The 14,019-nt window shown below is 38.8% G+C and overlaps 1 protein-coding gene across 1 annotated transcript in view; it reads right to left on the reverse strand.

The window, feature by feature from the left end:
- col5a3b (collagen, type V, alpha 3b) overlaps positions 1-12,663 on the reverse strand; it is a 36,102-nt gene extending 23,439 nt beyond the window's left edge. Inside the window, exons 1-10 of the mRNA XM_016531609.1 lie at positions 12,390-12,663; positions 6,307-6,477; positions 5,107-5,320; positions 4,031-4,193; positions 3,755-3,877; positions 2,976-3,077; positions 712-834; positions 545-637; positions 398-460; positions 232-306 (exon numbers count right to left, since the gene is read on the reverse strand). Of these exons, the coding sequence (XP_016387095.1) occupies positions 232-306; positions 398-460; positions 545-637; positions 712-834; positions 2,976-3,077; positions 3,755-3,877; positions 4,031-4,193; positions 5,107-5,320; positions 6,307-6,477; positions 12,390-12,486 (1,224 nt within the window). The 5' untranslated portion in view covers positions 12,487-12,663. The remainder of the gene's footprint in view (positions 1-231; positions 307-397; positions 461-544; positions 638-711; positions 835-2,975; positions 3,078-3,754; positions 3,878-4,030; positions 4,194-5,106; positions 5,321-6,306; positions 6,478-12,389) is intronic.
- Between the last annotated feature and the right edge of the window lie 1,356 nt (positions 12,664-14,019).

Here is a 14,019-nt window from a genome sequence, read left to right on the forward strand (position 1 = left end):
ATCCAAAGATGAATAGAAAGTTCAAAAGAAGAGAATTTATTTGGAATATAAATCTTTTGTAACATTATAAATGTATTTACTGTCACTTTTTATCAATTTAATGCATCCTTGCTGAATAAAAGTATTAACTTCTTTCAAAAACAGTTCTTTCTGACCCAAAACTTTTGAACGGTCAGCAAACATCAAAACAAACGTCTCTGTAAGTTCGAGTGTATATTGACTGACACACACCGGTAACATCAGCAAGTTCCCTGGAGGTCCAGGAATCCCATCAGCCCCTGCAAGTCCTTGTCGGCCCTCGGGGCCCTAATGAGAAAGAGAGAGACAGATGAGTGTGTAATATCAGTCTTGAGCCTGACGATCATGACGAGTGTGTGTGTGTGTGTGTGTGTCTCACCAGGTCTCCTGGATCTCCGATCGGCCCCGGGGATCCCATAGGGCCGTGTTCACCCGGAGGCCCCTGTGTGAAACAACAGAAACACACGTCTGTCTCTGACACACACACATAAACACAGAGAGTCACCGAGCTGTCATGAGAGGTTACCTCAGCACCAGGCAGGCCTGGGGGTCCCATGAACAGCGTCCCCTCTCCCAGCAGCGCCGGCTCGCCCTTCTGCCCCTTCTCTGGACCGAGAGCCTGCGAGAAGACCACAGACGCGTGAGACACACCTGCAGGAGACACTCAGACAGAGACAGACAGCTGAGACACACCTGACCGCTGAAGAACTGCTCCTGTCTCTCTGCAGGACGATACTCATAGTCCTCATACTCCTGATACTCAGTGTACTCCTTAAAATACTCCGTCTCGTTCTCAGCGTCCTCGTACTCCACTATCTGACACACACACACACACACACACACACACACACAAACACACACACACACACACACACACAAACACACACGGTTATTATAGTCAGCTAAAGTTAAAACCATTAAAAAAAACTTACTTGAAATAATGTAAAATATTTCTCATTTTCATTTAATTACTAAAATAGCTAAAACTAAACCTGAAATAAAAATTGTTACAAAATACATATACATATTTGAAGAGTTTATTTGCAAAGACAGATAACTCAGTTTTTATTAATTTTCATAAATCATGTTTGTTTATTGTGTTATCATGTTTTTATTGTGTGAGTTAGCTGTATTTTTTGTTATTATTATTATTTAATAAAAACAACCCAACACACACACACACAAACACACACGGTTATTATAGTCAGCTAAAGTTAAAACCATTAAAAAAAACTTACTTGAAATAATGTAAAATATTTCTCATTTTCATTTAATTACTAAAATAGCTAAAACTAAACCTGAAATAAAAATTGTTACAAAATACATATACATATTTGAAGAGTTTATTTGCAAAGACAGATAACTCAGTTTTTATTAATTTTCATAAATCATGTTTGTTTATTGTGTTATCATGTTTTTATTGTGTGAGTTAGCTGTATTTTTTGTTATTATTATTATTTAATAAAAACAACCCAACTGCAGTTTGATTGATATTAGGATAAAAAACATGATTTTGAGTTATCTGTTTTTGCAAATGAACTCTTCGTTTATATTTAAAAAAACTAAAATGTAAACAAAATATAAAAATAAAAACTAATTCCAACTATTTATAAAACCTATAATAGTATCTCAAAGTTACTAAAATAACACTCTTTCTCATTGACCGTCTGAAAATTACATTTAATTTTTGATAAACTATATTTCTGAAAAATGCTGTCTTACCAGTATTTAAACTAAAATAATAATTCACTGGCTATCTAACTTATATGAGCTTGATTGATTGGCTTGTTAATCACATTAGGGTACAGAAATAATAACATTTTACTTTTTAAATCAATGAGGAAAGATTTAGGTCATGATTCATATTTTTAAGTCTACATGAATTGTAATAGAGTAACCAGTATTTTTTTTTTACCTTGTAAAAGTAATAGAGTAAAACTGCAAGCATTCAGTTTTAACAAAGCTCAAGTACAAATTCCAGCAAATAACACTTAAGTATAGTAGTGAAGTATTGTTACTCAAACACATGGGTCAAAGACATGTAAATGTCCGCATCAAAATAAATTTTACAAAAGTGATTTTATATACATAGAAAACACTTTAAATGCAAGTAAAGTGTCTACTCATAAGGTTTCAAATAAGCTTTGGGAGAATAAATGTCAAAATGTGGGTGAAATAATGTTCCATTGTCATTCTGTGTAACACTTATATTTATGCAAAAACTGAAACAGCATACTTATTCTGACCTGTGCATATTAAAATATATAAAAGTGAGCATACTCAACTTTATTGCATTTTAAATGAGTAAAAAAAAATTGCTGACAAATGGCCAAAATAGGATAGTAGCAAAGTTTAAAAATGTAAAATTACAAGTAACTAGTATTTGGGGTAAAACTAATTAGTCTTTTAATATGTCATAAATTGATTATTGTGATAAATATGCCTAACAAATTACACTGAATTACATTTTAGTATGTGTTTTCTGTAAATCATGGTAAAAATGTATGATGTCACGCCCATGGACTGTTTTGTGTTTGTTTTTCCTCCCCCACGTGCTCCATGTTCTCCCTGTGACCTAGTTTCTCCCTCATGTTGATTGTGTTCAGTGATTTCAGGTGTGTTCCATTGATTTCCTTGTTTAGTTCCTAGTTCTTAAGCCCTGTGTTTTCCTGTGTTCTGCGTCCAGTGTTAAACGTCCTTAGGTTCCTGTGTTACGTGTGTGTTAATAAAGTCTGTGATTGCTGTATTCTCCGATGTCTCCTCGCTCCTTCGCTCCTCGTCTCCGACACAGTAGCAGCAGCATCGTGACATATGACTATTTTTTTGCGCAGAATTTTTTTTTTATTAAACAGGACACTTTCTAATATATTGAAAAACAACAACAATTCAAAGCTTTATTACACTCATTGTTTTGATGCTTGCAAACCCTTTTTTGTCTTTGAGCCACACACTCTCACCTCGTACTCGGTGGCGTTGTCTCCCGCAGTCGACACAGACAGGTCACTGTAAAGGTCATCGTCAAACTCTTCTTCGATTGGTTTCCTTGGCGGCTTCTTGACCTGCAACAGACACCACACACCATAGAAACTTCTTTTCCATTCATTTTACCCACAGGGATTTTAAAAAGTCATAATTAACGAGTTTTAATCCATGAACCAAACCAACCAGCCACGAGGAGAATCACAACATTACAAACTCTGATTGCGAGCAAAAAAGTGTAAGAAAATCAGGTGAAAAGACAAAGACACAAGACTGTGAACTTAATGCCTTTAGTGAGGGAAAGAACTACAATCCCATGCAGCTTTGTGAAGGACATTTATGTATGTTTGGTGAAGATTTCTCAATCACTATTGAAATAATGCAGGCTTATGGCTTTAACAAAAGCATAAATCACTGGTTAATAACCTTGTTGCTCACAGCAGGTCTGTCTTTGAAGGTTTATGAGTTATTAAAAATCAGTTCCTCTATGGAGAAAATAAGAAAGAGAGATGGTGTTTGTGCAGCTGAGTAACGGCTGTAAATCAGACACAGAGCAGCTGAAGAGTGTGATAGAAACACTGGCAGGAGTCCTCAACAACATGTTTAACACTGTACTCACCACCGAGCCAAAGAACAGACATCAATATTAATGACAGAGACGTTTGAGGTGTTTTATATTCATTATCAATGCAGAAATACTGATGTGAATATGAATGAACTGTGCATGTTAATGAGCTCCTCCCGTGGGCGGGGTTACCTCCACGGGGTCCAGCGATAGGCTGTTGTAGGTGAGGGCGGAGTCACAGTCAGGAATGTGGGTGTGGCAGTAATCAGCAGCAGCTCTGGGGTCTGGAGCGATTAACAGCTGCTGGATCTCACCCTGAAACACACACACACAAACATCAACACACACACACACACACACACACACCAACACATCAACACACACACACACACACACACACACACAGACACTCCAACATCAACACACACTCTCTCTCACACACACACACACATACACACACACACTCACCTCAAACACTTCTTCATCCAGGAGTCTCGTCCCGAACACCGTCACTCCGTCCGTGCTGACCTTAGGCTCCGGGCCTCTGGGGAGGTCAAGGGTCGCTACTTTCTGACAGTCCAGGTACAGCGTGACCTTTTGACCTTCCACGCTGTAGGCCACTCTGTGCCACCTGTAGGGTCAGAGGTCACAGTGTCCATCAGCACACGTCCAGAGCGAGAGATGAACGTTCAGAGCGAATCCAGCGAACACCTGCAGGCTGACTGATGAGCTTCGAAGGGTTAAATCAGGCAAAAATGTGACTCGTGCTACATATTTCAAGTCTTCTGAAGTCACACGATAATTTGTGCGGTTTGTGAACAGACTCAAACTGATTCAGTCACGACCTTCTGCTCCAATGAACTGAACTCAAAAACCAGTTCAGTTCATGCATGAATCAAACAGCTCATTCAGACTCTGACTCACAAGAACAAATCAATTCAGACACTGACTGACTCTCACTGATGAGTTTCATCAAACCGAATCAAAACTGAACTGATCTACTTCAACTATTGCCGAGCTGCTATAGAGCTGAAATTGAATTGCTTTCATAATTGATGAACTTCACAACATTAACACTGATATCTTCCTGTTCCACACAATCTGTACTGATTTAAAGCACTAGAAATAAATGTGACTTGACTTGAGAGGTTTTACTGTCTGAGTTTGGGTTTGTTCCTCACACAAAGCATCGTTTGACTTCAGAAGAGTCATACTGACCACCTTTATGAAGCTTTTATGTCATGAACAGCCTCAGTCCTCATTCACTTTCATTATGAGCAAAAGAATGCCACAGACTGTCTTCAGAAACTCTCCTTGTGTGTTTTACAGAAAAAAGAAAGTCAAATGACGAGTGTTTGGATTAATTATTCTCTTCATATAACTTAAGAATATAAATATATCTGCAGTGTGTCCTGCTTTAACTGACTGAAGCTTCGGAAATTCACTGAATCACATGTAGAACTGAAATGATTCGGTTTCTGTCAGGAAAAAAACTAGTTCAGTTTTGCTGAATAATGAATGCGCATTAGGGTTGTGTCACTCACTTGCCGTCGGCGAGGTTGACCTTCTTGAAGATGGGGTAGAGGTCAGGGGTCGGCTGGCCGTGGTGGTCCTCGTAGAGGAAGACGGGCGAGCGTCCGAGCTCCAGGCCCAGCTGCTGCACTCCCTCGCTGTCATACACCGACAGCAGAAAACACTGAGCGCCGCGCCGCGCTCGAACCGTCACCAGCACCGAGAAGTCCTCCGGGAACGCCGAGTCTGAAACACACAAACACACTGAGAATCTCTGAGACACACCGTTTAAGTGTTTTTGAAAGAGGTCAAAAATACAGTAAAAAACTATGTAAAATCGCTGTTTTCTATGTGAATCTCTGGTAAACTGTAATTTATTTCTGTGATGTGCAGCTGTATTTTCAGCATCATTACTCCAGTCTTCAGTGTCACGTGATCTTCAGAAATCATTCTAATATGCTGATTTACTGCTCAAGAAACATTTCTGATTATTATCAATGTTGAAAACAGTTGTGCTGCACAATATTTCTGTGGAAACTGTGATGCATTTTATTTTTCAGGATTCACAGATGAACAAAAAGTTCAAAAGAACAGCATTTATTTGAAACAGAAATCTTTTGTAACATATATATGTCTTTACTAGCACTTTTGATCAATTTAATGCATCCTTAATGATTAAAAGTATTAATTGTATTAAATCAATTAAAATGTATTAAGAATTTTCTTTCTTAATAATTCCAAACTATAAAATTATCTGCATATAAAAACAGGAGAGGTCTACGAGATCTCTCTGTTTACAGTAAGTGTGTGTGTGTGTGTGTGTGTGTGTAGCAACATAACCATATTTTGGGGACAAATTTGTACCCAAAAGTGAGCTAAACCTGACAAAATCTCCAAAAACCTCCTTTTGAGGACATCCTCATTTGTAAAACTGGTATGAAAGTAAACACATTTTTTTTCAATGGTAAAAATGCAGAAAGTTTCCTGTGAGGGGTAGGGTTAGGGTGTGGGTTAAGATTAGCTTATAAAATATATAACTATCTGTATATAAAAACAATATAAGTCTATGTAATGTTCCCATTTAGATAATTTAGACGTGTTTGTGTGTGTGAGTGTGAGTGTGTGTGTGTGTGTGTGTGTGTGTGTGAGTGAGTGAGTGTGTGTGTGTGTGTGTGTGTGTGTGTGTGTGTGTGTGTGTGTGTGTGTGAGTGTGTGTGTGTGTTGGCACATACCTGGGAAAAGCTGATTGGTCGGAACACTAACTTGGATTTTCTTCTCAATCTTATAAGCGAGATCCGCCTCCTCTGAGCCCCGCCTACTCGTGCACAGCCCCGCCTCCAATGACACGCCCTCCATGGAATCTGATAGATCCAGAATCTTCAGCACATCGATGTTATTGGCTGCTGGAGATGACACTGTCAGTCAAGTTAATGTCTCATGAAGAGTCCTCACATCTGTCTGTCTGTCTCAGCTGTTAGGACACACACCGACTGACAGCAGGTGTGTGTGTGTGTGTGTGTGTGTGTGTGTGAGTGAGTGAAAGTATCTTCATGCAGGTCTGGACTGGTCATGTGTCTTTTCACATCAGTCCTGCTGCTTGTATAATCCCTGCAACTACAGCACACACACACACAGACACACACACACACACACACACACACACACACACACACATTAAAGTTCTCAGCATGACTAGTATGTCTTTAAAACACAAGAAACACACACACATCTCTCATCTCTAAGCTGAAAAACTTAACTCATTTGGAAAGACTTTCACAACAAGCTACAGATCAAAGACACAACAGCAGCTGCAGGGGAGTGTGTGTGTGTGTGTGTGTGGGTCTGGGAGCCAGATGTGAATGATGACACGAGGGTGAATTAAAAAACGCAGTCCAGACTTCCAGACATTTTATATTTGTGTTTTTATGAAGGGCACACACACACACACACACACACACACACACACACGTGTAACCCAGTAAACTGCAGAGACACATCACAGCATCACAGACGGATGTGAGACAGGTGTTATTAAGGGTGTGTGTCCGCTGACACCCCTGACCTTCACCTTTGACCTTTGGCTTTCATTCCTGATTCACTTTCAGACTTTCTCTGTTCCAGAGCTAAAGTTATTTCACACTTCTGCACTCTTCAGTGCTCTTAATGAACAGAACAAAGACAGAAGATCCTTTACAGAAGAGTTCAATCTTTCCTGGAGCTTGACAGTTGAAGAAGATTCTCCACAAATGTTGCACAGAAGACAATCATGTACATCATTTCTAATCACACAAGGGTGAATCACACAAAAAGTAACTAATTACGTTAGTTAATTGTTATGGAAATGCGTTATGTTACTTTTGAGGTACTTTTGCATTACTTTTTCTCATCTGGGCTGGGCTTGCTTGTTTGTTTTAATATAAAAAAGTTATGTTTTTGGCAAATGTAAAAGCCCTGTCACACCAAAAGTGAAATGGATAAGCCTCAGGCTGAAGAAAATGTAAAATCACATCTGTACAGTAGAGGGCGCAGCTCAAACAAACCTTCAGCTGGGCTGCTGTTCTGGATTGCATGAAGAATACAGCGCAGCAATACAAAAGGAAACAGAAATGTTACGTTTATCTAGTCATTTTTGCGTATTAGTATGGTTGAATTGGATCATCAAAGGTCAGCAGCAAAGACATAGGTTAATAAAATAGGATATTTGTGTTATTTAACATATTCAATTATTGCATGTTTGCGTCATATTCTGAGTTTGCAGTTCACAGTTTTTATTGATTTTGAGGAATACTGAACGTGTTTTTGTGCAGGTGAGAGATGAGTAAACACATGTTCATATTTAGTCTCGATTTACAGTAAGATCATGTTCACACACAACGCTCTGCACTTGCTTAGTACAACTGCAATCACACTGGAGTTTCACTGCGGTTCATTTCCGTAAGTGTATTGTCAACTCTGGCTGAACTTTCGCCAAGAGGTCATGGCTTTAATCCACACTGATCCTCAACACTGACCTTCAAAGATCTGCAAGAGATCAAGAGCTCAGGAAACTGTAAAGGGTTCGGGGTGAAAGGTCAAGGCAGGGACTTGCGGATCTTGGCCAGATGAGAGTTCAGACACTGGCTCAAACACTCAATCCATGAGGAAAACTACAAACCTCCACCTCAGCTGAGAAGACGTCCTGACAAACATGCCAAAGCTTGTGCATCAAACCAGCAGCCGTTTGAAGAACGATGACAATGTGCATCTGGGTCAGAGATGAAACATCAGCAGTGAGCTGTGCTTCAGAGAGAGATTGGTGCAGTTTCACTCTTCAGAAGAAGGTCTACTGTGTGAACCCAGCACTGATCTGAAGAACCTAATGAAAACATAACTATTCTCCAAAAGAACAGCAACACTACAGACAAAAAATGTTTTGATATAAGAGGGCTCTTCACTGAAACTGTAGCTCAAGACGGAAGCATTTCTGATTTTTAATTAATGCTTTGAATGGTTCAGTAGGATGATAAATATACTTAACTATTTTAAAGGGATAGTTCATTCTCAAAATTATCATTCTGTCATCATGTCATCCTCATGTTGTCCCAAACCCGTATGACTTTCTCTCTTCTGAGGAGCACAAAAGATGACATTCTGAAAAACGCTGAGGAACCAAACAACATCGGACTCCATTATATGGGCAAACAAACACTGAGACATTTCTCAGAATATCATCTTTTGTGCTCCACAGTAGACAGTAGGGCTGCACGATTATGACAAAAAAAAATCATAATTGTCGATTATTCCTTTAAAATTGTAATTGCGATTATTAATTTACGATTAAATGAATGATGTTTACACCTTTGTTTGAAGCAACTGCATGCCATATTTTTATATGAAAATAAACAAGCTGAAAACACTAACTTTGAGTGCTTTTCTATAGTATTAAGCCTCAAATGTCAACTATACACCAGATTGGTTTCTCTTTAAATAAAAAGGTAAACATTTGCATGGTATTATAATGTTATACTAAAACTAAAAAGCATCTTAAGCATGCAGAATAACATAAGTGGACTGTGAACGATTAATTGCTGCTTTGAACGATTACGTAATTGTGGCATCCGTAATTGTAATTGCGATTAGAAATTCGATTAATTGTGCAGCACTAGTAGACAGTCATTCAGATTTGCAATGCCATGAGGGTGAGTAAAGGATGGTTGTAAGTTACATTCTCCTATATGATGTGACATGACATAAACCATTCTTGTTTATTAAGAGATGTCAAATGACTAGATCAGAAAGAAGTCATAACCACAGCAGTGATATAACATCTGAGGAGCATGAGTCTGTCTGTGCTCTGGTTCAGGTCAGGTGAAGATGATTCACAACTACACCATCTGGAGCCAAAAACCTCCTTCAAAAGTCTCCTGCAGACGCCACACACAGATATTACATGACGTTCAGCACAAAACAGTCATGCGATGCTCATAAACCCCTCTACCTGAACACCGGGTGAGACTCTACTGATCAACAGATCAAAATAACTCATGACTGATGGCCTCTCCACAACCAAACGCTCCTTCAGCTCCATAATCAAACATCATTAAAGACAAAACTCATCCAGTCACACTTCAGGTCACTTTTGCTGTGACTGTTTATGTTAAACTGCTGTTAGCGCAGCGTTATGCATGTAGCATGTCATTGTTATGCATGAGTAATAACAGATTATCTTATTTTATAAGTTGTCAGCATATTTTTTTAATGTAGTTTTCAGCATCTCAAACTTAATAAAGAAACATTAAAAATTAAAGTGAAACAAAAATTTTAGTTCCACTGTGATATTTATTTCCATATCGCAATCTTAGTTGTCCAGACAGTGATTTATTTTTTCTATAGTACTAAAATATTGAAATGTTTAGCATAAAAGGTGCACTAATAAATGAAGCTCGGAGTCGGACCCGGAGTAATTTGATATGTTGCATCTTAACAAGCGTACAGAGGAACCGAATTGGTTGTGATTGTGACACCATCACACGGATAAATCTGCTGGCGTGTTCAGACACAGTTTCAGTGCTCAAAACTCTTCATCTGCGCACAGAAAGCCAGGTTTAACACGGTCACTGCTGCTCCTCTGTCTCCAGACTCAAACATCCACATCTCCTCAGATTCCTGCTGCATTTGTGCAGCACACGGAGCAGCAGAAAGCGTTTATCTGCAGCGCGCTGGAACGCCGGACAGCTTCAGACGTGTCGGGACTGTGTGGAAAAAGCCTTGCTCTCATTTCTCTTCTGAACGGCTTTCAGTGGATTACTACCCACCTGATGCCCCTGAGTAACTTCAGCTGAGATCGGAGCCCGCTGCATGTGCTTCTGACGATCTGAACACCACAGGCCCTCAGGGAGCTCGGGTTCATCAGAGAAAACGCCTTCACTGAAATAACACACTCTCACTGCACTGTAACGCTCAATAAAGCAAGCTATATTAGCATTTCTGTAAAGATGCATGACTTCACAAAGATAGAAAGCAGGCGTGAAAGGAACCAGACAGAGACAGTGAATGAGAAACAGCTGCTGGAGCGAGATCAGATCCAGAAAACCAGCAGAGAACAAGAGCCGCTGTCTCTAGACCCTACAGGCTTACAAAACCACCGCCGTCAGACCGGCCTACTCTCTGAAGAACCATTTATATGAATGAAGCAATCTTTCAGGCTTGATGAATTGAATGAACTGTTTGCAACTTGATGCATTCAGATTTATGTTCTCTAAATCATGTCTTAATAGTTGTACTAAGTAACACTACTTTGTTTGGTAAGTTTGAATTGATTCATTCACTAAATGCAAATAGCCCCATTCAGCCAATACATCTGTGTAAGAGAACAACAGATTCTTATTATTGTTTCGATAGCTGTACATATAGTAAAGGACACTTCATTTGTTACATGAACTGTGCTATCTTTTGTTTGTTTTAGAAGCAGTTAAAGTAGCCGCATAATTTATTCATGCTGCAATGCATGCTGGTAACTCTCAAAACGTTTCAGCAATATGAAATTCTTCGTTCAGACAGCTCTGTTTGACTAGTTGGGACAACGTTTGAGTGAATTCAATTGGTCTGACATGAGTTTTAATGTTGTGTCAAAAAATATTTCTATTTGGGGATTTCTACTTACTCAGCTACTTGTATCTATCTATCTATCTATCTATCTATCTATCTCTGTCTGTCTGTCTGTCTGTCTCTATCCAGTGTTGGGAAGGTTACTCTGGAAATGTAATAGGTTACTGATTACAAGTTACCCTATTTAAAATGCAATGAGTAGTGTAATTATTTTAATTACTTCATTAAAGTAATGTAACTGATTACATTTGATAACTTTTTGATTACTTTTCTAAATTTAAATTTCTATATTTTTCTAAACTGTTAATCATTCTCAGACATGTAAAGCAGGCAGGGTTTAACTTACAGTAATATTCAACACTGATTACTGTCAGACTTTCACAATCCTTCGTCACTCGAGTTAAGAGTATAATAATTTAATTATTATAAATCAGACTTCAGCACCTGTTTTTACTTTGAGATTGTTCTGGGGTTAAATACAGATTTAAAATCATAAGATCTAGTTTAATAGCTATGCTACTGTTTTTGAAATCAGATCTTTGCATAACTATGATAGGAAACACTGGCATCTAACAATTCCTAAGGAAAAAAAAATTAATTTTAAAAATAAAGCTTTTTAACAGTTATCGAACAAGCATGTGTCCTATTCTGTCTTAAACATTGGTGTTTCATCTTTTTACAGCAGTCAATGCAATTTATGAAAGAAATCAATCAAATCTGTATATGTGTGAAAATATTCAGATGTAACCCCCTTTGTAATCGTTAACATTTTCATAAGTAACTGTAAGTTAGTTACACATTTTTCTCAGTAACTGTAGCAGATTACAGTTACATTTATTTCGTAATTCCGTTACATGTAACTAGTTACTCCCCAACACTATCTATCTATCTATCTATCTATCAGAACATCAACACAATATGATAGCGAGTAAGTTTATTAATTATCACCTCATTATGTCTTTACTTATGACAATCTTGTGATGTCGCGAGTTGAGCACAGACAGAGCCTCTCAAATCACGGACAGAATCTCTTCAGATTTCAGAGAATAATCCGCCACGGATCGATCAGATCATTTGACTGGATCATCATCATCATCATCATATGACGCGTGGCTCTTCACCATAACGATATTAGGCGATGTGAACTGCAGCTTAACTAACCCAGAGATGAGGACTAACTGTGATCTCACACATTAAAATAACTCCAGAGCGAGCTGAAGACATGTACCTGCTCGTGTCGCGTGCAGCAGCAATACAACGATCAGCGGCGCGACTCCGGTGATCCGGTGAGTCTTCATCATCTTCATCATCCTCATCCTCATCATCCTCAGCTGCACCGGACCGCGCGGCGCTCGCGAGGCGTGTGTGTGTGTCGCACCTGGACCTGAAGATCCCGAGCAGACCTGGAGGAGAAGAGAAGTCCTGCACACAGACTGCTGGCTGGGGTTTATCTGCTCTGTCTCATATGAGTGTCTCTCTCTCTGTCTCTGTCTCTCTCTCTCTCAGATCTGCTCTTCAGGCTTTCAGACTCCCGATACAAACTGACGGATCTTCTAGCAGCATTATAACACAAGTTACACCTCAACTGCTGATAACTGTAAATCATATCTGACAACAAATAAACATGGTCTCTTTCTTCAAGATTCATTTGTTAACACAATATGACTTTGTTTTGAGTTTGCCTTATATATATATATATATATATATATATATATCAGCACTTTCTCCTGCCTACAGAACAGAAAATTCCACACGACAATAAAACATAAGATTAATTACATTCACAAAACGTAAAGTGTACCCTGATCATACATCAAAACCAATCCAACTCAGTAGAACAAATACTAGCAGGCTGTAAACATGAACGAAATTAGCATCTAATTGTTTTCTGCACATTATTAATTTATAATTTTACAGAGAATTTCAGGGGGAAATGTGCTTAATTGTCATGAAAAATCACAATGCAAAAAATAAAATAGTCTACATGCCGTTTTTGAATAAACTTTCAGCATGTCTGTCTTCTGATGTTGGTAAGGATCAGATATGTTCTTGACAGTTTGTGATCAGAGATCAAAGTTCATTTGTACCATTTGCTTTTAATGAAATCAGAGGTTTCCAGAAGTCATCAAACATTCAAACAATAGCTCATAATTAATAAATGACCCATTTCACAGGCTTTAGTGAAACATACAAACTTTAACTCTCCAAAACCGCACCCCAGATCACCAGCCGCCTCACACACACACACACACACACACACACTCTTAAACATGCTCGAACAAGATGTTGAGCTGCCCAACTAATAAAATAAAATGTGCTCTGGCAGATTCCAAATTCCTGCTTGAAGTGAGCCTAAGGGTCCACACACACACTGACTCACTCACTCACAAACACACACAGACACACACACACACACACTCACTCACTCACTCACAAACACACACACACACACACACACATTCATGTTGGTGATGAATCGCTCTTTTGCAAACCGTTGACTATTTTCTCCAAGAAACAGCAAAAGTGTGTGATTCTGTGAAGGTGAGGTCAAAGGTCAACCCCTGCAGCTGACCCAACCTTGACCTCTACGACCTAAATCAAGCCGTCTCCTGCATCAGCTGCTAGATAAAACACAGAGAAAGCAGTACTTGTGTGTGTGTGTGTGTGTGTGTGTGTGTGTGTGTGTGTGTCTTTCATTGGATTCCATGCGTATTTTCAGACGTCCCGTCTGTGCTTCTCACGCTCACAGCTGAGAATGAGTTTCTGTGTTTGTCTGTAACATCCTCAGGGGTCTTTAAATTAATATTATGATAGTAAACACTCAGCCTTCAAATATAAATATATAAACAAATACATGA

This window comes from Sinocyclocheilus rhinocerous, unplaced genomic scaffold (assembly GCF_001515625.1).
Source record: "Sinocyclocheilus rhinocerous isolate Xijiao unplaced genomic scaffold, SAMN03320098_v1.1 scaffold4259, whole genome shotgun sequence".
Taxonomy (NCBI): domain Eukaryota; kingdom Metazoa; phylum Chordata; class Actinopteri; order Cypriniformes; family Cyprinidae; genus Sinocyclocheilus; species Sinocyclocheilus rhinocerous.